General features: G+C 41.2%; 1 protein-coding gene across 1 annotated transcript; it reads right to left on the reverse strand.

Moving 5' to 3' along the window:
- Positions 1 to 7,800: 7,800 nt before the first annotated feature.
- LOC107555650 (retinoic acid-induced protein 1) lies at positions 7,801 to 25,297 on the reverse strand. The gene is made up of 2 exons (XM_016238514.1): positions 25,260 to 25,297; positions 7,801 to 13,530 (listed from the first exon to the last, which is right to left on the reverse strand). Exons 1-2 carry the CDS (start codon positions 25,287 to 25,289, stop codon positions 7,801 to 7,803), a joined length of 5,760 nt encoding a protein of 1,919 aa, XP_016094000.1. The 5' UTR covers positions 25,290 to 25,297.
- Positions 25,298 to 25,422: the final 125 nt, after the last annotated feature.

A 25,422-nucleotide genomic window follows, 5' to 3' on the forward strand; every position in this document is an offset into this window, starting at 1 on the left:
TTTTCTACATTTTTATGTAGGTTTTTCTATTATTTTTTGGTGACTTTTATCATATTTACCTTTTATCCTGGATATTTTAAGAAAACATAAGCAAATAAAAGAATTTCAGTCCTGTTTCATCAAAACCCAACAGATGGCCTTGGAATTGAGTCACTGAGTGTCTCTGATGCCATCTGGTGGGGAAAAATTACATAAAATTGCATTTTATGGTTACAGCCACTAGAGGGGCCTATAGAACCCTATGGAGATTTTTAAATGAGCAAAACTAGTGAAACATGAGAAATGAGATAATCATAAGGCTTCAATTTGGTTGTTTATGGATTAAAATATATATTGAAACATTACAAAATCCATATATTGTAAAAAAAAAAAAAAAAAATCTACCTGATTTATAACCTAAACATATGTATATTCATACTATTTCATACATATGAAATAAATATATAATATATTTTTAAAAATATAAATATGATATAAACTCATTGGTCTCCACCACATCACTCATGGATTAAAATATATATTGAAACATTACAAAATCCATATATTGTAAAAAAAAAAAAAAAAATCTACCTGATTTATAACCTAAACATATGTATATTCATACTATTTCATACATATGAAATAAATATATAATATATTTTTAAAAATATAAATATGATATAAACTCATTGGTCTCCACCACATCACTCAAGTCTAACTGTGTTAAGTAAAAAAAATCGAAAAATATCAGTCATATCCCAGCAGAAACATGAAAAATATTACAATGTGTTCTATGAGCGTGTGTGTACCATGCGTGTGCTTGTGAGTTTTTTTTTCTGCATTGGGGATATTCTGTAGTCTGTAGGTATAAATATTTACTGGATTAGTAAAAAAAATCAAATGTAATGAAAAATGCAGTTTTCTCGTAAATTCCATTCATTCCTATGCGGGTAAAAATGACCCCGCGAGGGACACTTGTTACTTTTTATATTGCACCCCTTTAAACTCCTCGAATCCACTCAAATTTTTTTGTGTGTATTCCCGGTACAAGTGTGACAGAAGTAAAGAAATCTTGGACCGGTACGATCAACACACGATTTTTAGAATTTTTTTGAAAAAAACATTTTGGGTCAAAATGACCCGAGGGACGGATGAGGGTTTTAATGTGGAGCGCCTCAGATCAACAGACGCGGCAGCGCAAGGCGCACGTGAACTGATCATCTCCTCCACATTAATACCAGTTTCAGCACAAAATAAACATGACTAAACATCCGAAGTACAACTTTACAATCCGTGTCCTGTCTCAAGTAATCGCTCAATCAGTGTTTCAGCCGCGCAAAGACGTCAATATAACGGCTTGTAAACAATGTCACGTAACGTCACATTTACCTCAGAAACAAAAAAAACATATTCGGTGACCATAAACTCATTAGTCATATAGAAAAATAAACTGTAGAGAGGGGCGATTTGCTTAATGTATGCAACATATAACATATTCATTATATTTTTTTACTGTTCTTCAATGTTTAATTTATGTTTGAATAAATCCATCAAGTTTTTATGACAGCCACCATTTCAATGTTTATTTAATTTTAACCTTCAATACTATAGTAATGTAGTACCAACTGACTCGCATGTATATTTTACAGCATTAGTTAGAAAATTTGGCTTGTACTGTACCTGATATATATCCAAAATAATCGCTATTGAATCGAATCGAATCGAATCGCAAGCTTGTGAATGAGAATCGAATCGAATCGTGAAATCTGTGTCAAAACCCAGCCCTACTAATACCTTTTTTTGCTATAGCTGTCGTATAACCAAGTTAACACAATAAAAATACACTGATATTCATTCAGACAAGAGTCAGTTATATAATGAATGCAAATTTGAGCTAAAACCTTGAACTGTGTCCTCAGGACAAAGCGTTTTATATACGGAACAGTGGAAATATTTACAGTATCTGTGTATCTTGGTCTCCCTTATAATGTTTAGGTTTTGTTTCTACACTTGCAGAACTACTTTTACATTTATTCCAGGGCCATCCATGAACTGCCTTTATAAGTGCATTCGTGCAAATGCAATTTTTCACTAGTTTTATATGCTGTGAGACATGACAATGTATGAATATTATTTGATACAAGAAAAAGGTATAATTTCCAGAAATTAATATAGGAAGTCATGTGTGCCGGTGGTGAGATGTTCAGATGTGCTGAACGTTTGTGCAAAACGCTTTATCCTGAAACAGAATGGTTTTGTTTTCACCTTGCTAAACCAGCTGAAGCGCCCAGCAGAGTAAATAAAGGTGTTAAGAAAGCAAGCAGGCATAGATCTGTTTCCGTATGCCTCCAGATGTAATTTCGGACCACAGGCTGTGAGACAGAGACATCTTTAAGGATAATAGCACTGAATTACTTGTGTTGAGCGCCAACAAAGACGCCCAGAAAGAAAACAAAACGTGATTTTGATCTCAATTCCAAAGACAACTGTTCATGTTCAGACATCTATTATATTTCATGGCAGCGTTACATAGAAAACCATCTCAGAAACATCGCAGTATGAGCTGAGAACAAATACAATTCCAAAAAAGTCCTTTTGATTCAATGTTTTAATAACTTTTGTAAGCAATAACATATTTGTTTTATAGAAAATAAACATCTCTAAGAAATACTATACACAATTATAATAGTACATCACATCTTACATTTAAACAGCATCAAATACTTATATACACAATTACTTAGAATCAGGAATCAAATAATTACGTGATGGTTCTGTCGGCTCTATATGCGCGCTCTTACCTGTTATACTGCAGTGAAGTGAAGGCTATAATATGTTAGTCACATATACATCTGATTAAATGACTATGAATTCTCATTTTCAGTTTTCATGTTGTCATCTGCATCATTTCAGAAATGTAAAATCTGTTTGTGGTATGGATCGTTTCACATTGCTGAGGCTTTCGTGAGCTCATAGTTCAACCAGAAATTACAATTTTGACATGATTTACTTGTTCTGATGTCGTTTCAAACCCATATGACTGACTTTGTGCATTTGAGTTATTTAGAAGAATGTCCAAGCTGCCCTTTTCCAAAAAAATGAAAGTCAATGGGGACTGGAGGTGTCAAACTCCAAAATGACAAAAATGCGCCATAAATACTTTCAAATTGTGAGATATACAGACTGAAATGTAAATAACAGTCTGAAATTTCACTTTTGTGTTTGTTTCACGGAAGAAACGCAGGTTTGGAATGACATGAGGGCGAGTAAATGATGACAGAATTTTCATTTTTGGGAGAACTATTCCTTAATGCTGAGCAGCTGATACACATAACATGAACGCAGGATATTTTAGTCATCCGGATGCACAGTTGGACATCTCAGTGGTGCTGTTTTGTCTTCAAATGCACATGAAAATAAGCCTACATCTTGATGTAGCAATATATTAAAATAATGCATTTATATGTTCTTTTTTTTTTACGATATCAGACTATTTAGACCTGTAAAGCACACCATGTACAATTACATTTTTTTTCTTCTTCTTTGTAACATGTAAGTGTCCATTGAAATACATCCAGTGAGTGCATGTTGCATGACATCTTCAAATTTCAATTCCCCTTCCACAGCGGAAATGCGTCTGTGCCAGCCAGTGCTCGGGGCAGCAGGCCAAATCTGCCACCAGGTGTCCCCGACTGATAACATCCGCTCCAGAAAACGGAATAAAATGGAAGAATGGCACATTCGGATTCATAGCAAAAGCGTCTTTCCCTTTTTCAGCGTTTGGTCATGACGGTTGTTGTGTTTTTTGACCGGGTCGGATGGATGGATTCAGAGATGATCTGATCTTGGGTCGGTATTGCTACAGTATCTTTGTGCTTCGACTGAAGCCCCAGTTTTTCTCAGTGTTTTGGGTGTCCACAGTGCCTCACAGCACACAGGCAGACGCATGTCCTTGTTCTACTGCACAGGTGACATTCACCAGTCCTCATGCACCGGGATATTACATTGCCTGAAAAACAGAACCATTTGAAATGTCTAAGAGGAATGAGAAATGTCTATTGCTGGGTCATTATACATCTTCAAGCCAACCCATATCCCCTCCCCCCATATGTCTTAATATACAGAATTAACCGTTTTTAAAGAGGAAAGTCATTTTAGTAACATTTATCACAACTGAAGTGAATTTTAAATTATTTAGGTTACAATGTGTATTGTAATGTGTCCCTACTCAAATGGAAATGTTGCAAACAATACTTTTTTAGTTTACGGCACCTTTCCATGCTGTTAGTCTTTTGTAATATTTCTTTAACTAACAAAAGCCAGTTCCTATATGACATCATCCTCCAGAAAGTGACATCATTTAGGAGGGAAAACAACAACAACAACAAAAAATAACAGTATAAGCAATGGATTAATGAATTTGTGGCATTGGTTGATTTGTCTCACTTTAAAACATATAATAATACAATTATATTACACAATTTTAAATAACAATATTAAATAACATATGCAATACAATTACAGAAACATCACGGGATATTACATTGCCTGAAAAACAGAACCATTTGAAATGTCTAAGAGGAATGAGAAATGTCTATTGCTGGGGCATTATACATCTTCAAGCCAACCCATATCCCCTCCCCCCATATGTCTTAATATACAGAATTAACCGTTTTTAAAGAGGAAAGTCATTTTAGTAACATTTATCACAACTGAAGTGAATTTTAAATTATTTAGGTTACAATGTGTATTGTAATTTGTCCCTACTCAAATGGAAATGTTGCAAACAATACTTTTTTAGTTTATGGCACCGTCACCTTTCCATGCTGTTAGTCTTTTGTAATATTTCTTTAACTAACAAAAGCCAGTTCCTATATGACATCATCCTCCAGAAAGTGACATCATTTAGGAGGGAAAACAACAACAACAACAACAAAAAATAACAGTATAAGCAATGGATTAATGAATTTGTGGCATTGGTTGATTTGTCTCACTTTAAAACATATAATAATACAATTATATTACACAATTTTAAATAACAATATTAAATAACATATGCAATACAATTACAGAAACATCAACATTAGTTTTAAAATGTCAAAATTCTTCATGAGAATTTGTTACTCATGTAAGCTCCCATGCCTAATTTCTATCCTGTTCATTTTCTCGCCATAAAGTGCTGGGATTTGAATATTTGTATTTTTTATTTCTTGTTTGTTCATTTATTTAAATAAAATTTTTTAAAATAAAATTACATTTTAAACAAGATATTAACCAAAAATTAGCAGATAATCGGTAAAACAGACAAAGATGTGATGCACACAAATTTGCACAATATTTAATTTACACAATATTTAACTCATAGTAATAATTACAAAAATATTTTAATATAATAATAATAATAATGGCAACAATAACACAATTAATATAATAATAACAACAACAACAACAACAGCTATTATTATTATCATTTTAAAAACATCTTTGCAATTATTATTGAGTTAATATTAGGCTGTTTGTATTACTATTGACAGATATATTATACATACGATATTATTATTATTGTTGTTGTTATATATCTGTAATCTGTTTTTTTTTAAATAAAATTACATTTTAAACAAGATATTAACCAAAAATTAGCAGATAATCGGTAAAACAGACAAAGATGTGATGCACACAAATTTGCACAATATTTAACTCATAGTAATAATTACAAAAATATTTTAATATAATAATAATAATAATGGCAACAATAACACAATTAATATAATAATAACAACAACAACAACAACAGCTATTATTATTATCATTTTAAAAACATCTTTGCAATTATTATTGAGTTAATATTAGGCTGTTTGTATTACTATTGACAGATATATTATACATACGATATTATTATTATTGTTGTTGTTATATATCTGTAATCTGTGCATGACACGTGGCGTGTGTTATGTGCGGCAGCAGAGGCGCACTATGCGCATTATGTGCATCACACGCATTGCATGAGCTCTCTAATTGCCTGCGCCGGAGCAGAGGCCGCTGCGCCGATATGAAAGCACCGTCGAGCCGGTCTGAAACAGGCTGCAGGACCGTTTCCTAATTGCGCTGGCATGGATGCTATTTTTGTTTTATGTATCTCTCCTCCTCCGCAGCTTTTCTTGCTGTGCGCTCGTTCTCTTTCCCTCCTCTGCTCTGGGTCCGATCCCTCGCTTTCTCTCTGATCTCTGAACTAATCCTCTTGCTCTTCATCGCTGGTAATCAGCATCTCTCTCACACCGCGATGCAGCTGCAGCCCTTGTTACAGTGTTTACAAGGAAGCACTGCATTGATATTCATCAAACGTTCTGCTGTTCCAAACAAACATCGGCGGTTAGTTCAGCCCGAAATGCTTAACTTAGGAAGTTTAGCTACATCTGGTAATATCACCCATCTCGGGTGAGCCGATCACAGCTGTAATAACTTCGGATGTGCTTCAAATGACCTGCGTCACTGCATGCTTTGAAGTCCAGATTTAAAACGTTAACTTTTTTAAATTTAGGAGAATCTCTTTAGAACTTACATTGATAGAATGTTCCGCATTCAAAATCTGACTGCAATGGAACATTTGCATTAGTGTCCTTTTTCTTCAATATTTTGCATACTAAATTCCGTCACCTAGTCAGTGCAGTGACTAGAGATGATTCCTGTGATCATCGGAGATTGCAAAACGACATTTTATTGGAAGCAGCATTTGATTTACGCAGAACCGAAGTCTAAAAGCTAAATTGACCCAAAACTTTAACAATATCCTTTTGCTGCCTGGTCAGAACTGGCATTTCAGGAAATTCAAATGGGGCTTGAACGGCATCATTCTCTTGCCATTCTGCTGCGCTGCCCCCCTTCGGCCTGACCTAAAGCATCGCCTGTGCTGCATTGCTGCTGTCATGTTCTCAAGCCACGTGAACCTAAAACAGAGCTTGCCACTGAGTGCGTGTGAGCATAGAGGAGAAGAGGAAGATGAAGAGGAGGAGGATATTTCCTGGGAGACCTGGACGGGGGTGGTATCTCTACCGCTCGCTTTCATTAAAGCGGCAAATTGGCATCCCAGAGACCCAAAGCCCTTAGATCCCCCTGCCGATGTGTGCTCTGCTTGTTCTGAACTTTCTCCTTTGCTCTGTTTGTCTGTCTCTTTCTCTCTCGTTCCGTTCTCCTCTTCCTTTGTCGTGGGAGGGCGAAAGAGGAAGGGAGGGGGAGAGAGGAGGGCGGGGTGTTTTGATCTGCATCCAGGTTTTGTCTCGCTGTCTCCGAGAGGAAGCTGTACTACTGCTGAATATCATTTCTCTTTCTCTCTTTCTGCCATGCCCATTTTCTCGGTCTTTCTTGTTCAGTCTATCTCGTTTCCTTTCGCTCTCCCTGACCTACCTCTGTTGTAGTTCACAGATTACCTGTAGGTGGCGCATGGGCCAGCAAAATGGAACAGTATAAAAAGAACGAAGAGGCATGTGAATCTAAGCAAAGGTGAGCATTATGAACATTACTGCAGAAAGCTTAGGTTAGGGATTTGAACAAACCACTAACCCTAAGTATTAAACTTGGACTTGTAACTTGCTATCAGTGAAATAAATTCTAACACCATATCTAGAGTAGCCATCTCGTAACAGCCCACAACACCCGAGCAACTGCACAGAGTAATGCTAAAAAACAGTCAGAACACCTTTGCAACCACAACTGGCCCGGCACAACAACTAACAAGTCGGCTAACTGAAAATGTGTATATTGACCAACATTATGCCACAAGGGTTATCAAATGAGCTTAAATTGTGTTGAACATGGATTATTCCTTTAATTCTGGCACTGTTCCAAACCCATATGCTTTTTTTTCAGTAGAACACAGAAGGAAACATTCTGAAGAATCTTCATGGTCTGCAATCTCTGAAGAGCCGTTCCACTGCCCTCCTCACCAGCAGAGGAAGAAGTTCCACTAAGTTTTCTCTGCAACAGCAGCAGTCTTTTGAACCTCATCCGCAAAGAGGGGCGGGGGGTTCTTATCTGTTCCCTAATTGCCCTTTTCCCCCTCCTGGGATGCCCACTGTGTCCTTCACTTGCCCCTTCCTGATAGGCATCCTTCTCACATGCACCCTGTGAGTTAATTTGCTCTGTGATGCAGCTGACCTCTGTCTCATTTGCACAGTTGCTGTTTTGCCTTAAATCATTCCTGTGTGTTGATGACAGCATTTTTCGTGGTATGCAGTCCTCAGGATAATAGGGGCCGCACAAGTCCCCAAGCTCTCTGTAATTTGCTGGCTTTCCACATAGGCAGCAAGTTAGACACCTGTCAATTAGGCTTTTGTTAACTAATGGCCCCTGGAGCATTGCCGAGGAGTTTGATACTGCCTTGGTAACTGTGACTAGGTTTTTAATTTTAGCTGCACTCTTTTTTCTTACCTGGCTGAGCATCTGCTCTTCCTCAGGCCTGTTGACAATGGTACAAAGAGATGCTGGCTCCAAAGAGCTGTCAATGTGTACATATGGTCTAAAAGAACATTTGTCGTTACTCATTGCTGAATACAAGTCTGATAATGTTCCTTTCACTGTTGGGCAGAGATCATTGCTGCATTTTGTCTTTATGTTAGGCCTCCTCACTACAACTTTGAGGACATTCATAACCCTTTTTTTTGGCCCAGGCTTTTTTTTCTCCTTTACTCTGTCATCTGTTTGACTTGAGAGTTCCTCCTGTTTGAGTTTGAGTGATGGCCGCCTGCCTCGTTTGGGTTTTATTAGTGGTAAGCATAATTCTATTGGTGGCTCCTCATACTGTGTCTGTTCACCTGTTTCTGGTAAAGAGAAGGTGGGTGGAGGCGGGGGCAAAACATCAGTCTGTATAGGCTCCTGTTGCTCCACAATGGGGATGCTTTCTGGTGGTTCAATGCCTTTTCTTCTCCTCTTTCGTTGCTTCAGATGCATCTCATGGTTGTTTTTAATGGCTCTCTGTTTGGCTAGCCTTGGTGTGTTGATAACGAGGCTCCCGGCCTCCAGGGCTACATCTGGTGCATCACTGCTCTCTACAGTGGCCCACTTTCTCCTCTTTTTCCTTGGAGTTTGAATTCCTGTATTTTGGGTCTCTTGTGTACTTATTGTACTCTCGCCCACCTTGTGAGTCACCTCAGGGGCGTTCATTATGTCTTTATGCTCCGATACCTGTGGCACTGGCTTTAATGTTGATTCTTCTGGTATAGTATCTGGTTGGATATTTACAGGTTGCTTTTTGGACCCTGGGGATGTGATTTTCTGAACCATTGCCTCATATTTAAGTCCCCTGCCTTTCCGAGGAGGCAAATATTTGGTTTTAGTGGGACACTGAGGAGGTACAGAAGGCATGTCACTGACATCATCAGTGGGACGGTTATCTGTGGTCACAGTGGCACTTTCAGATTCTGCTTGCAAGTGTTGTCCTCTCTTTCGCTTTCTCTTTGCAATGCAGACTCCTGTGACTGTATCTGATGGAGGCTCCTGTGTCTTCACTTCACTTTCTTGCACACCTTTCTTTCTCTTTTTTGTTTCTGAGGACGGTAAACTGGATTTTCTTTTGAGGCAAACCACCTCTTCATATGGTTGTTGAAGTGAATCTATAGAAATATCCTTCTGCTTAGGTAATTCAAGATTTGAAGATTCAGTCTTACATGACTGATCCACAGTAGCATCCTGTATTTGTGAGTGTATGAACATTGCTGAAGGTGTCTCAGTTGATTTATCATTCTCTTGCTCTTTAACTTCAGTCAGCTTTTCTCTGGTTTGTTTCCGTGATCTCAGCACCATGGACTTTTGATCTCTTGCTAAGGACTTCACACAACTGCTGTCCAGAGTAGATTCCAAAGTGGAACCCACAGGTTCATCCTTAGTGGTGTCCACAACATCAACAAGTGTGTCCAAAGTTAATGCTGTGGTCACATCTTGCAAAATAATTTCATGTGTACAGTGTGTGTCCTTGGTATGGTCTTTTGTAATCTGAACATTTTCATCTCGCTTTATTGATTTGATCTTAGAGGTGATTCCTCTTGGTCGGCCTGGTCCTTTAGGTACTGAGCCCTCAATTGTCTTTGACTCTGCGGTGGTTTGACTTGGCTTTGGAACAAGTATTTCTCTTGCTAAAGCTGCAGGATTTGAGCCTAGTTTAGAAACTGATTTAGGACCAGGTTTAGTACCTGGCTTCAAAGCAGGTTTTGGACCAGGCTTTGCATTTTCTGTGGGTCCTGTGCATTTTAAACTTGGTTTGGGACCAGGTTTTACACTGGGCATAACGTCAGGTTTAAGTCCTGGTTTTGGACCAGGTTTTGAAATTGATTTTGGACTAGGCTTCGGTCCAGGTTTTAGATTTGATTTTGGACCAGGCTTTGGACCTGGTTTTGGACCTGGCTTTACACCTGGTTTTGGACCAGGCTTTGGACCTGGTTTCTTTCTCTCTTGAGGGCAGACTTTTGGGCTACTTTGTGAACCGTAGGAGCGAGTGCACATACGTGATGGTAAACTCTCTGTCACAAGTTTTGGTGTTTGACTGCTAATATCCTGGTGGGCAGTTTCCATTTGGTCAAGAATAAGGGTGCTTTTGCTGGAGGGCATACTGGGATTTTGGGCAGAAGGTGGAGCACTGTCTCCTTCTACACTTAGCTGCCTTCTGATTCCCACACTTGAATGCATTAGTCTTCTCCTGCCCCTTGCATGTTTCTTACCGAACATTCTTGTATGTGCAGATGGGGCCATAGGCTCTGGTTTGGCTGAGGGAGTCACTGCACTGGGACAGTTTATCCCCGGTTCCATATCCTCATCCCCTTTCTTGGGAGAGGGTGGGGTGTCAGCCCAAGATGGTGCAGAGTGCAGTATTGACTTGCCCGGCAACTGAGGAGAGTCAGGCTCCAGTACCTTTGCATCACTACGATCGATGTGATGATCCCTAGCCTGAGCCAAAGGTGTTGTTTTCTCATTGAGAGCTGAGAAGCCACTCTTGGCAGTGTGAGGCTGAGGTGCAATGTCACATGTGGCTGACCTCCTTTCGTTGCCTCTTTGTTGTGTGTCCTGGGCAAAGCATTCTGCAGTTTCTGTGTTGACTTGTGGCATGTTTCCCATTTCCTCAAATGTACTGCAGACTTCTGCAAAGGACTCTTGTGGTCTTGCTCTATTATTAACGACCTCCACTGAGGTTGTCAGACTCTCCTTTTCATCTCTCACCTCAGTGGAATTATGGGAGAGGACAGACGGCTGCTCCTCAAGGGTGTCCACTGGTCCATCAGTGCATGTGAGGTTCTCTATGGAATCCTCACTCTTTGAATTTTCTTCTTTCTCCGGCAAATACAGATCAGTGCCTGAATCGCTGGGTGATGTTTTCACAAGCATTTCAGCATTGGTCTGTGGTTCTGATTTGAAATTTTCTGATTTTATTTCTGTGCCTTCATTACATTTGTGGTTAAGTTCAGAAAAACAGTCCATCTCTGACGAGTTTTCTTTTTCTGAGTCAAATTTGTTTTGCAGGCCTTGGTAGATATTTTCTTCTGTTTCATAAGAGTAACCTTCCTCTAATACTGCTTTGTTTATTTTATGAAAAAGAGAAGGACTTTTCTCATCCTCCAGCCACTTCTCTTGCTTTTCCGCAACATCTCCTTTGCACTCATGCTCTGCAGACAGCTTTCTTTGTCCAATTTCCTCCTCATCAGCCATCCTCTCAGTCCATGCTGACTCCTCAAAGTTCTCCTTTAGAGTGCTCTCTGAACGCTTTATGTCTGGTGGTGAATTGCTCTCTTGTTTCATAGGACTTGGAGCTGTTACACTGATAGGAGACCTCTCATCTCTAATGCAACGGAGAGAGCTGTTGGGCTCCTCTCCAGTCAGTACTCTCTGTACTCTTGGGTCACAGTTGAGATTATCCTCAGACACTACACTCTGGAGACTTCGAGCTGAGTCACCTGACCTAACGGATATATCGTCAGCTGAGTTTAATGAGCAAGTAGACACTGTGTCAAGGCTGAGACGTGAGTGTGTCTGGGTTTGTGCTTGACCTTTTTCCTGACCAAAATAGTAGTAGCTCCTGTCCATCTGGTCCTCAGTGCTGCTAGAGTATCCTCCCTCCTGCAGTTCTGCTGTCATGGACCTTGAAATGGTGTAAGCATCGGATGGAGGAGGACCATGTTGGTTATCAGGACAAGATGACTCTTCCATACCCTTTAACTGACCTCTATAGTCTTCTCCCTTTTTTGGATGATTTCGCTTGATGGTCTTTTTGTTAGCCATAAGGGCCTCGGACACCAGCAGCTGCTGGACATTGTTGGAAATGTTTTCAACTTGAGACGTCAGGGCATTGAGGCTCCACAAACTGGGGTTGGACAAGAGCTTTTCCGAAAATCGTTCTTTCATGGAGCCAGAATAGCTCTGGGACTGGTGGTTCACACTGGGTGATGAATGAGTATGAGGAGGCATCAGCATATTTTGGTCTTGCAGACCTGCGGATGATGAAGCCCCGGGGTTGATGGGAGGTTGGCCATACTGGAATGAATCAGGGTTTGGCATTAAGGGGGAAGGTGTGGAATTGTATGAGGGAGACCTTCCCACAGACCTTGCAGGTGAATGACTAGAGCTTGGACTGCAGTTCTGATAGTATTGTTCTGGTGACCTTACAGAAATATCTGTTATGCAGTAGTTTTGCTGGGGCTGATTGTAGTGCTGGAATTTCTGAAGGTTCTCTTGTGTACCAGACATTCCTTGCAGGGAGCCCTGTTCAAATCCAGACCTTGATGGAGTTTGCTGATAACCGTAATTATTCTGAGGTCTGTATCCACTCTGCTTTAGACTGCTGTGATTGCCAAGTTGTCTTCCATACTGGGCATTAGGTGGTATACCATAGCCTTTGTAGCCATGTGGCATTGCATTACATTTCTCCATATAAGATGACGAAGATGAAGACGGGTGTTGCGAGTGCTGGGGGAAATTGAGGTGACCATGTGGATACATTAAAGGAGATGGTGCTGGATTGGGTGGGAGGCCCTGTTGATGAGGACTTGTATAGGTTGGGGCAGAGGACTGCGAAGGTAGATGGCACTGACTTTGAGAGATAGCTAGCATGTTCTGCTCTAGGTACTGGGATGACCCACTGACCCCAGACTCCAGCCGTCCCACCATGTCCTGCTCAAACTGGGTCATCTGAGGTGACTCATCCCATTTTTGCTGCAAGTGACCTTCACTCATGTACTGGGCTGTGTATCCAGTGCCCATGTGATTGCTGTAGCCAGCCTGCAGATGCTGGTTTGGAGTTTTGGCTCCTCTATAAGGTTTTTTAGTCTGATTACCACTGGTGCTGGTGTAGATGGGATAGGTCTGCTGTCCATAACAGTCTTTAGAACCAGCTCCCGCTGTTGACATCTCTGCAGCAGCTAGAGAGTGTGGCTCGTAGCCCTGTCTGGACTGGCTGTGATGATGTCTATAACTCTCAAGGCGTGATAATTCTTGAGGTTCCTGCTGGTAGCAGTGCTGGTTGCCATGGAAACCACTCCGCTCTCTGAAGGACTGCATGACTCCGGCTAGGGGGCTCTTTGGAAAGAGAGAGAAAAAATAGAAAGAGAGAGGCTGTGCTTAGTGGTTTCTTTTTCTTATCAGTGATCATTCTCTCATTCAATTAATTTGAATTCATTGCTGTGTTTGTCCTAAAACAAATCATATTAGAATATACACACACTCTGTCATTCATAAAATCAAATCATTTATCTCTCAGTGAGACTATAAAATTTTACTCTCCCTTACTGCAGCTGCAATCAATCATTGTTGTATTTTATTGAATCTAGGAATCTGAGCCTTTCTAGTCTACATTTTGGTGGTAGCATCCTCTGTGGTAAAAACCTATGATAGGTGCAGCTACAGTATTATTATTAACACTTTAGTATAGGGACCAATTCTCACTATTAACTAGTTGCTTATTAGCATGCCTATTATTAACATATTGGCTGTTTACATACTTATAAAGCACATATTCTGCATGACCATATTCTACATCCCTAATCCTACCCAACACCTAAACTTAACAACTACCTTACTAACTATTAATAAGCAGCAAATTAGGAGTTTATTGAGGCAAAATTCATAGTTATTGGTTTGTTAATAGCGAGAACTGGACCTTAAAATAAAGTACGACCGTATTATTATTATTATTAATTTTCTTAAAAAAAACAATGGTTTTAAAAGATGTGTTCATGAGGACCATGTATACAAACAAACAAAGCATTTTATTATTGGTTCATGAAGTGTTATATTAAAATAAACCAGCATTATATTCAATATTGTGCATATGCAATAAAAGGATTCTATTATTGGTGTTAATTTTTTTTTGGTCTGCGCTATTTGCATATCTTGCCCAGTAATTTGATACAGTTGGCAATGCGATTTTCTGGTAATATTCTTTTCTCTCAGCAGTGAGTTCAAAGTAGCAAGTGTGTGTTTTGTAGGCATAGATGGAGGCTGTTCTGTTTCTCCACTCCAGTGCTGTAGGCCTGTCGAGGGATGGCCGCCCAGTCCCATCAGACACACACATTATTCATCTCACTAGCGCACTGTCTGAAGCCATCACGCCCAAGAGCAACGTGCTCCCCTCTAAGCAGCCTCCCGAGAGGCCCCACTATCCACTACTGCTTCAGTTGTGCTTGTTTGCTGCTTTGCTTGTTTACACAGTGACCCAAATAGGACCACTCGGGATCTATGCTTTAAGCCTTGAAAAATGCATACAGTATGTGGTGGAATGTACAAGCTGGCCAGAGTGAGCAAGTGACATGACTGATCCTGCTTTCCCTTCCGCATATTATTGCAACTGCATTAATATGTTTAAGTTAAACATTAAATTTGTTCCCACACAAATACTTTTTTCCGGAATCATTGGCATTCAGATCATCTTGCTTGAACATACTGCATGACATCCACTGTGTGCAGCTGATTAAAGATGTGTGTGTGGCTGTGTTGCTGACACAGCCACAGATCTGTTGAGAGCATGGTCTAAAAGGTACAGTAAGTTTTCTAGGTCTGCTGAGAGGGCAGAATTTGTCTCCTGGGGTGTCCAATAATGACAAAGATACTCTTACTGTAGAACTAACCATGACTGTAGCAGCATGGACTGGCCCATATCCAAAATGAGTCCAAATCTATAGCTATATTTCTCAAACTTAGTTTCTGTAGTTCTAAGTAGGTGTGAATGGATGCCAACTTTAAAAAACAGTTTTGGTAAAATTCTATTCCTGTTTCCTTGATTCATAGGTGCTGTTTGCAGTTTCTTCTTCATGTTGTATTTCTGAGGCTTTTTGATGCAGAAACAGAGAACGTGGAGGAATATGTTTAAGCCAGCTGTGAGCTCAATGAGCTTCTACGTACTTTAAGGCAGAATTCCCCATGAGATTTTTTCACTACAAAATCATTAACAGTAGAGTGACTGCATGTATAAATAGAATATGCTCTGTTATGTCTACATGTGTGTTTATCTCAAATGCAGTCAATAACCTTTCCTTGATTACATCACCTCTGGAGGCAGGTTTCACTGTCGCTCTTAGATTGAGCGTTGGGCAATCATGTCTCAATTATGCATTTCCTATGGATTATGTAGGGAATGTTGAAAGGTCTCTTAAAAATATCTAAAATTTCTGAAACCTACGAAAGAAGTGAAAATATCTGAAAGAAATATCATTTGTAATTCTAATTTATTATTTAGTACTGAAAAGTACTTTAGTTCTATTCTTTTAGCATTTGTTTATGTCCACTACAGTCACTTATGATGTTCTAATTTGATTTGGAGGATTCCTATGAAGGCTTCATATTGTTTGGAGCACATGCAGTCAAGATCTGTATTAATGCAAATTCCCTGCTTTAGAAAAAAGGTGAAGGAATACTCTCACACTGATGGATTTGAGAAATAAATCAATAAACCAGCTCTCTGGCATTTTCCGAATCCTTCATAAAACAGCTTAGTTATGAGGTTGAGGAGCACAAGGCGCAAGAAAGACAATCTGCACATAAGGAGCTTTCAACCAAAGCAAACATTGAGTCAGGAAAGAAGATGCCAAGGAAGAAGGAAAAGAGGGTGGGAGTGAAGGTCAGGGTAGGGGGTCGATTCAATTTCTGCACAGTCCGTTAAGGACATGAACTGAATTTGAGGATCAAATTGTTTCCTGCAAGAACTGCTCACACATACAAGTTAGATGCATTCATTTAGTAAAAACATACTTTACAACCTGAATCCAAAGGCAAATAGCATGTTCTAGAGACAATTTGGGGTTAAAAAAATATTATTATATAAGGTTTTCCAGAGATGGCTCATATGGCTTTGTATGGTTCACAGTGGACTGAAAGATGCTAATCAGATCCAAAGCTTTCAACTGGACTTTCTGTATTGGCCAGGCGTGAGGCCTATCTCTCAGAGATGTCATTTTGATTGACATCACTGTGGCTTTTTACTGACCTTTGAAAGAACAGAACCATACAGAGAAACAGCAGTCTCCAGAAAATAAAGGGTGGAAGGCATTATCCGCAACAGACACCTGGAATGTCTAGAACATTCTGTTCTTCTTCACGATATTTCAAGTGTTGTTGTTTTGCTCACCGATTTACTTGAAAAAGTGGAGTAAATAAGCATATCTGGTCACACTTTATTTTAAGGTCCAATTCTCGCTATTAACAAACCGTTAACTACGACTTTTGCTTCAATAAACTCCTAATTTGCTGCTTATTAATAGTTAGTAAGGTAGTTGGATGTAGAATATGGTCATGCAGAATATGTGCTTTCTAAGAATCCTACTAATAAATAGCCAATATGTTAATAATAGGCATACTAATAAGCAACTTGTGAGAATTAGTCCCTATACTAAAGTGTTACCGCATATCTATTACAAGACTAAAGGAAAGGTCAATAAAGAGTACACTATAATAGCTTTTCTTAATTACAAATGAATCAATTTCATGTATTTTCCAATTTAGTTAAAATATCCCATGTACAATTTCAATAGTTTGCCGTAAGCATTTCCATCTACACCATATAGTTCTCATTTGCTGTTTCTATTTTGCAGGACAACACTTCACACAAATCAGTTTTAAATTGTACTTACACATTTTTTAAAGAGTTTACTGTATACACAATTTGTCAGTAGTCACTGAAAAAAAGATATGACTGCTTATAGATATTATGTGATAAAAGGATTACGTAAGACCTGTTCAAATGTGGCGATGTTCCACATAACTGTCTTTTTACTGACAACCTCATCATTCAAAAATTATGAGTCATAATATCAACAATGTGATAATGACTGCGGAAGCAGGCGATACTTTAGAATGACTTGCGTAGAAGACACAAATCCTCCAATTAGCTTAGTATTGTGCTCAACGCTTTCCCTCCCGAATACATTGAGTTATTTTGCTGCTTCCTCTATTAAGAGGCTGCAGAGAGTGCCCTTTAAATGCTGAAACCTGCCACCGTTGGCATGGTGACGCTAAGGGGAGCGAAAAAGCAAACCTGCTCTCCCTGCAGTGAAGTGCCTGGTGCCCATTTCATCTGTGCCAGCGGTGCCCAAGGCATCACACCTCAGGGGTCTGAAATAAGAGCTGTTCAGAGAGGGTGCTGGGAATGGCATGGTGAGAGCCCTCTCCCTGTGATCGATTTTTGTCTGTGCATTAGAGTATGTGATACTAGGCGAAAGACGTGAGGTGTGTGTGTTTGTGAGGACGCAGGTAAATCAGCTCTAACGCTCCTCTCCGAGAGCCCGAATAAGACCTAAATAAGATTAAAGTGCATGTTTGCACCAGCACGATAGGCTTTAAGCTGCTTTATGGCGGACTTAAACATAAACGCCGAATTCTGATGGCGCATAACATCTCTCAATTCTTAGATACAGCCTCCGTGGCAACAAGGAACAAGCCTGTACGTGCGCATATAACCAGGCACACAGTATCTGGGGAATTGCGAAGCTACATTTAAAAGAACGAGCTGCTTTAAATTGGGGCGCGAGGCTGATTGATATTCTTCAGCAGGTCTGCGTGTGCAGGAGAGGGCATTAGCCTAGCGAAGGGGTGAGGTGCAGCAGATGTAGAGAGAGGGAGGTTTTGCGGCAGGTGAGACCGCTGCGCTCTAGTCTCCCAGTGCTGCGCTCCAGTGAAGCAGCGCTCCGCTTTGATCTCACCCTCTCTCTGCTGCAGCGCTCCGCTGTGGCCACGCTCTCCACAGCCCAGCCCGCACTCACGCTTGATGCGTTTCGTTCTCCCAGCACATTTTCCGTCCTGAAGATCGCTTACATTGATCTTTCAGACGGAATGAGAAGTCTCAAATGGTGGCGTGCCGAGGGATTATTTTCTTTGAGACAGACTTCATCAATAACGCTGGTACAAAGGCACAATGACATTACTGGCCTGAAATGCTATATGCCTTGCTGCGCTCAATAAGGGCACAGTCATTTATTTCTCCCTGTGAGGCACGCCACTTCAGCTCGGCTAATTGATGATGCGAAGCGGTCGCAGTGTCACTCAAGCTACCGATATCTCTCTCTCTCTTTCACACATCTTTTCTTTCGGTCTCATATCTCTGCACCGCACCCCTGCTCTGTCCTATTTTGGCTCCACCTTAACTACAGATTAACCTTTCTACCCTGAAGCGGGGGACACGCTGGCAGTGACCTTGAGACGCCGCCGTGTGTTGTTGCATTCAGGAGCTGCAGAGCAGTGACAGACAAAGGCCTTGGCTCAAAACCAAATCAGCTGCCTATCTAGATGGTGTTTCTGGGCAACACACGCATTGGTTCTTAGGTGTTTTCTAGTGTTTCCTTAGTGGTTCTTAAAAATGCTGTCTAGTAGGCTTTGATGCCCAAACATTCTGCATGATATCCAAAACATGCTATCTGGGCAGACAAGTCACTACCTCAGCTGACTGCCCCAAAATGCTGCATTTACATATGGTCCCCAAACATGCTGTCTAGGTTAGCTCACTAGATTTTGAAACACAGCCCATGTTTATCCACACACCTCTACCCCTTTTGTGCTTTACTCCATCTCATTTCCCATGGGCAGCTTTCGATTCTTCCATTGCTATCAGTTCCTAGCGTCGCATAAGCTGCGTTTCCATGACCCTTCAAATTATGCAAATTGAAAATGCAAATTGAAGATACGCCTTAATGGAAACACGTCAATTGTGCAAAAAAAGTTCTTATGTTCACATGAGGTGGTTTTTCAGGCAATTCGAAAAAGGAATATTTCGCAAAACTGCAATGGAAACAGGTTTTTTTCCGCATTTACAAGTCACCTGACGTACGTAAAAGTCACATGATCATTCTTTAATGTACTATAACCTCCAAGAAACATAGTCACATAACATCGGTTAATGGAAACGCTGTCAATTCTCAAAAGTTTTTTTTTTCAATATTTATAAAATATTTCAAAAGTTTTGCGCAAATCTATAATGGAAACCCGGCTATAGATCTATCTATCTGTTTACCTCCCTGCCATAATTGTCAGACGGGCAGTTTAGTGGAAGGACATAATAGTCACTGTACTCTGTCTGAATGACAAATCTTTGAAGCTTGGCCACAGGATCGTGCCAATTTGATCTATTTTACATAGCAGATCATCATTTCATCTCACGCCCCTCGGAGAGAGAACCATCAACCACCGTCACTCTCTGCTCCAGCAATGACAGCTGACATGGACACTCATTTGTTTTGGGCTCTTAGGTTGGTCTAAATGCAGGATGAGTGAAAGAACTGGCCGGAATTCAAAGTTGCCAGGTAGAGGATGCACAATAAAGGACATTATAATACAATTAAAGGAGAAAAGAAGAAAGCGGTGTAAAACTAACTGGTGGCAAGGTTTGGAGGGTAGCAGAGGTGCACATGCTGGGGTCTTTTCTATTTTGTGGCAGAACCTCGGGCGATTCCCGGAAGGTGCCCTTGATGTTCCCGGTCTCTTCATCCTCCATGTATGTCATCCCAACTTTCTGCCTTATCAACCACCATCCTGTTACCTGAGGAATGAGCAGGGGAATTTTCTAGCGCTGAAAATCCAGATGGACTGACACTAAAAGCCTCTCTTTCAGCAATCCACTGACAGCATGGATGAAATCAGACCAGGGTGAAGGGGTAAACTGCAGGCAAAGCGGGAATGAGATAGTAGATGAGGAAGGGAGGGAGGGATAGATGGTTGAAGATGGAATGGAGATCGTTTATTGCCAGGCAGTTTTGTCATTGATTTCCCTCCCCCCCTCTTTTCTTCTTGGCATCCTCATCTAGTGGAATCAAATTGACTTTGGGATGAGGCTCCCAATGTCTTGTAAAATCCTGTTTGGGATCTATTGTTTGGCTTCTTTTAGACCCTAATGCTGACCGCCTCCACTCCGCCTCTGTACTCACTTCCTTCGGAACGCAAATGCACACATCCACGCAACAACATGCTCTTTGACAGCGCGTACGAGTCGTTCTATCTTGCCAAGGCTGGGGTGGGTGGTGGGGGAGAGGATTTACTCTTTGAAAAGTGCCCAACGATTCGATTGCTCTGTCAGAAATGCTTTCTCTGATGCTCAGAGAGTCCACGGCTTGCGAATGAGGTCCAAGACAAAGGGACGCACTGGCTTTGGCATATTTATTTCCCGCTCTCTTTCATTCTCGTTTTGCTTTTCTCTTGCTGTCTCTCTCTGTCCAAACCTTCTGTGCCGCTGCTTGCTAGGGGGCTGTGAGTGTGTATGTGTGGTGGGGGAGTGTGGACAGGGATGGGTGAGTGAAAATGTGCTGGTGGATCTCAGCCAAGCCAGTAGAGGGCTGGGGGAGTCGGGATTCTTTGTTCTTTGTTGATGAAAAGCGGCATTGGATCCCATCTACCTCAGCCTGACATCAGGGCACTTCACAAGCAGCCAGTTCAACGAGATTATATTAAACACAGGCACAAAGTACTACAGTCGCCCTAATTAAACTTTAATCTCCAATACCACACAAATTACCTGCAACGTAATTGAGCGAAGAGCCATAGTTTTAAGAGGGCTGTGTTTGCGGCTGCAAGCTAAAGGGGCTGGATGCAGGGATAGATTGAAGGTCATGTCCTCCTGCTGGGGAAACGTCTCTTTCTCTCTCTTCTTTTTTGAGCGGATAGAGGACAGTGGTGTCCGTGCTGCTTTGAAAATGGAGCATTCAGCTGAGGCTCCTGTCTGACTCAATGTGCCCTGCACCTGGGTGAAGTCTATATAATAGCACTCCAGTTCTCTGTCTCTCATCTGCCTGTGTCATACTGTCACCCTCTATCCCTTTCTAATGCAGTCCTTGAGCCAGTATTCTCTCTCTATCACCAACAGATCTCATTTGGTTATCTTCAAATTTCCTGTGCAGAAATGTGTGTGTGTGCATGCAGTGTTGTAATTAAGAAATACAATTGATTGTTGTTGATTTGACATTGGGACAGCAGGTGTGTGAAACACCACCCTCAAGCATTTCAAGACCCATTCAAAGAAAATATCTTTAATATGAGCCAGGCTAGTTTTTTCTCCCTTAGACACAATCCTTGAAGACTGCAAAGAGAGTTTCACAGAGATGAGCTTTGGAGGAAAGAGAGATAAATATGGCAAGAGCAGCACATAAACAAGACAATGAAAGACAACAACCCGTATGTGCATAACTTGCATAACAAATGCAAATGTTTGGCTAATATATTGCCATGGAGTAATAAGGCCTGTTTCATTATTTGGGTATCTAGCTAAAACTTTCTTTTATTCTATAAGATTCTCTTCAAATGTTGCTCTACCATGGTAGCAGCTGACCTGAAAGATATACTGACCATAAAATACTTTTACAAATACCTGCTGTAGTGCCCCTTGTGGCAATGCTGAGAAAGCACATTTTGGAACTCTACAAAGTGTGAAATCGAATTTGCATGTTTGCATGAAGTATGTTTCAGGTCTTAGCCTAGCTGCTTTGAAGATTCTGCAGTCATTTTTATAAACTGGACCAACTAAGAATAGCAGCTATGAGGGTTTGAGGCTGAGATGAAATGTGTTTGTGTTTTCAGGGGAGGGTTGTGTGTTTGTGCATAGTGGTTTGTGCTAGGGCTGTGTCTGCACATACATGAGCTCTGGGTGATAAATGTGTGTGTAGTGCATGACAGGTTGTTTTAGGATATTAACTCAGCGGCTCAGTGTACGCCTCACAGGCTCCTGACTCACTGCTGTTTGGGTGTTTTAACCAAGTATATCAGCACAGCTGAGCCTCCCTGGAGAGGTACCATCAATCTGAAAATATTTTTTACCCTAAGCAACATTCAGTACCTCTCTTCACAGTGCTATTTATGTGTGACTTTCATGATGCACGTCTTGGGGTCTTGAATGGTTGCAGGACTTTTACACCCCATATCTGATTCAAAACCAACACAGTCCGACATTTCAAAAAAAAAAAAATTCAAAGCCATTTGACAGCTTTATGTGTGGAAAAGAGCAAAAATTATGAATCATAAATGTTCCATTATTGTATGTTTTAGTTGGAAAAGAGCAGTGTGCACATTCTTCAAATGTTCTCCTTTTGTGTTCCATGGAAGAAAGTCAGAACGACATGAGGGTGAATATATGATCACAGAATTTCCTTTTTTTGGGGTGAACTAACTTTTCAATTCACAACTCAAATAAAACCCTGCATATTTAGATCAAGTAGTCCATGCAAATCCCGTCTTGCTCAGATGAAGGTCTCTTAAAGGCATTGGCATTCACCTCTGCTGGGTGCTTTGACACAGCGCCACGCAGGAGTCGTGTCTGCACATACATTCTCTGACAGCTTAGAGCTTTGAGGCTGGAGAACACTGTCTCTCCCTCACAAGATCCCCATCCTCACACATGCGAGAGAGAGAGACAGAGATGTAGCGGTGGGGGGAGTTGTGCGTGAAAAGTGTGAAAGCAAATGATGCCGTCGGCCTGCTAAGTCTCTCACCAGAAGGCGCAAACAGCCGTGCCTGAGAAAGCAGCTTAACATCACACATAGGAAATTCAGGGCCGCGGTGCGACAGTGGTGCCGCTGTAGGGCGTGGAGCAGATGCAGATGCCAGCAACTAATGCAAAGATTGGCAGCAGCTACGCCGATCATCGGCGGTGCGACGAGGTGAGCGGCGTGACGCCGACTGCGGAACTGCAGCAGGATTTCCATTCACCCGTGGATTCAGGTGCACGCCGCCATGTGCGTCATGAATAACTGATTGGAAGCTGGAGGCACAGCAGGTTTGAAAGCCCCCCTCCTCCCCAGCCTGGCCCATTTGCATAGGATGCTTGATTTGCATACATATGAGGTGAAAGAAAGGACTCGTGTGCAAGAGATATGCATTCCTCTATTGAGAACAGATCGGAAAAGAGAGAAGCCTTTTCATCAATTGTCATAGGAGCCTCCTCCCTTTGTCTATCTCCCTGAACATAGCTAACACCTCAGAGAGCTCAGACCTCCTCACCAGCCTGGCCCATTTGCATAGGATGCTCGATTTGCATACATATGAGGTGAAAGAAAGGACTCGTGTGCAAGAGATATGCATTCCTCTATTGAGAACAGATCGGAAAAGAGAGAAGCCTTTTCATCAATTGTCATAGGAGCCTCCTCCCTTTGTCTATCTCCCTGAACATAGCTAACACCTCAGAGAGCTCAGATGAGACCTCCATTAAAATTCACTCTTTCTCGGTCCTGTCTGCATGAAAGAAAGGTGGCGACAGTGAAGGGAGAGAGGGAGCGCCGGGCTGACAGCATGCATGTGTGCGTGGGTGTGCGTGCTCCAACTGGCTATGCGCTGCCGTGGCGGCTCTCCGCTGCAATCCCTCAGTTCAAACACATTGATTCGCTCTGAAGCCTCAATTCGCCCCTACAGACGAAGGGCCACAACACCTACAGCAAGCATGTATCCCCTCCCCCAGCTTAGACATACATGCTGGTTTGTAGGAAAAATCATGGATTTAAACACAGCACCCGTACGATCAAGGAGCTTTGATATAGTGTGTATAATTTCGATGTAATTCAGAAGAAATTTACACCTCAAGGCAAGAGATGCAGTGCAATATTGTGAATAGTCACAACTAAAAGGTGTTTTAAAGCACAACCTAGGAATTAATTTCTGCTGGAACAAGTCCGATACAGATCTGGCACCTCTGGAATTGGATCCGGCATGTGTTTTAGTGGATCCCCAACCTCGATTGCCCTCATACATTGACACATATAGATTTCATGAAAAATCAAGACTAACAATATATATCTCCTTAAGTTTTCATTAAATGGAAATTCACCATCTATTTTCTAAATGCATGCTATTGATCTTATTGTGAACGATTTATCCATGCATGTTTAAATTTTAAACCTTGTAATTTTTTATCAAAATGTGTTTTCTCCAATAAAATTACTGACTTCTCTCTGGTGACATATGAAGGACTTCAGTGGGTTGAACCAAGCCCTACATTTTTTTCTTCTGTTACATATCAGATGTATGTCAAATACGGAAGATGTATGTCTCATACGGAAGAAAAGTTCTGTAGCTACTTCCATTACATTGTGAGTTTAATCCTTTCTGTTGTCTGTCACATCTTGGCATATGTGCATACGAACGCTGTTTGTTGAGGTTGTCTTAGGAGTCTATTCCACTAGTGTAGTCAGGAGAAAATGATCCTTGCTTGCAGAATAATCTTATTTGCATATTCATTTACGCTAATGCAGGTCATTAGGAAACTCACCACGACTGTGCCAATGCTATCAATGCACCTGTTTCACCCAATCGACACAACAAGTGGGCGTTGCAGTGCTGGAAGACTTATTCCCCTCCACGGTAATGAACAAAGCTGTGTACACTGCAAGAGCCTGACGTCACATTGTTTACATTGTATCAGCTCCAGTTCTATCTGCTTTGACGATTATAGTGGGAGAGGTGGTTATATTGGGGTGCTTGATTAGGCGTTAAACACATTCTCACCTGCCAGATTCGTCACTCCTTCAAACCTGCTTGACCCTTCACCAGTTCTTGTTCTGGTTCCACTATTTACAAATTAAGCACTGGGCAGAATGCACAATACAGCACAGTCTCGAAACGGCAAAGTTCTAAAAACATACATCGTGCATATTTTGAATGAAATCTACAATAAATGCAAATACAGATCTGTGTGACAAACACACACATGCCTATGAGATCGGTAGCTCTGGGAGTTTCATATATGTGTTTACTCCATCAGGCATACAGGCTCTCACACTTTGTCGGTGGGTGGCTGTCTGTTTCTTGCTCTCTGTCTCTCAGCCCTAAAGCTCATTGATTTTCTTCCTTACCTCCAGCCTGCCTGTATTAGCCAATCCCATCAGTGCCAAATCACTTCTCATCTGCGCTGGCACAGTTTGTGCAATTAGTCGCCCGCGTCCATGGGGATGAACCAAGGAAGCGTGTAATACTGATGCCTCTCTGGCTCCACAACGACACCGCCTGGGCACAGAG

The sequence above is a fragment of the Sinocyclocheilus grahami genome, unplaced genomic scaffold (genome assembly GCF_001515645.1).
Source record: "Sinocyclocheilus grahami isolate Dianchi unplaced genomic scaffold, SAMN03320097.WGS_v1.1 scaffold542.1, whole genome shotgun sequence".
NCBI lineage: Eukaryota > Metazoa > Chordata > Actinopteri > Cypriniformes > Cyprinidae > Sinocyclocheilus > Sinocyclocheilus grahami.

Excerpts from the sequence above, each read along its gene's own strand:
- LOC107555650 (XM_016238514.1), bottom strand. The coding sequence starts at position 25,289 with ATGGGATTGGCTAATACAGGCAGGCTGGAG. Across the intron at positions 13,531-25,259 it reads CTAATACAGGCAGGCTGGAG|AGCCCCCTAGCCGGAGTCAT; the intron begins GTAAGGAAGAAA and ends CTCTTTCCAAAG.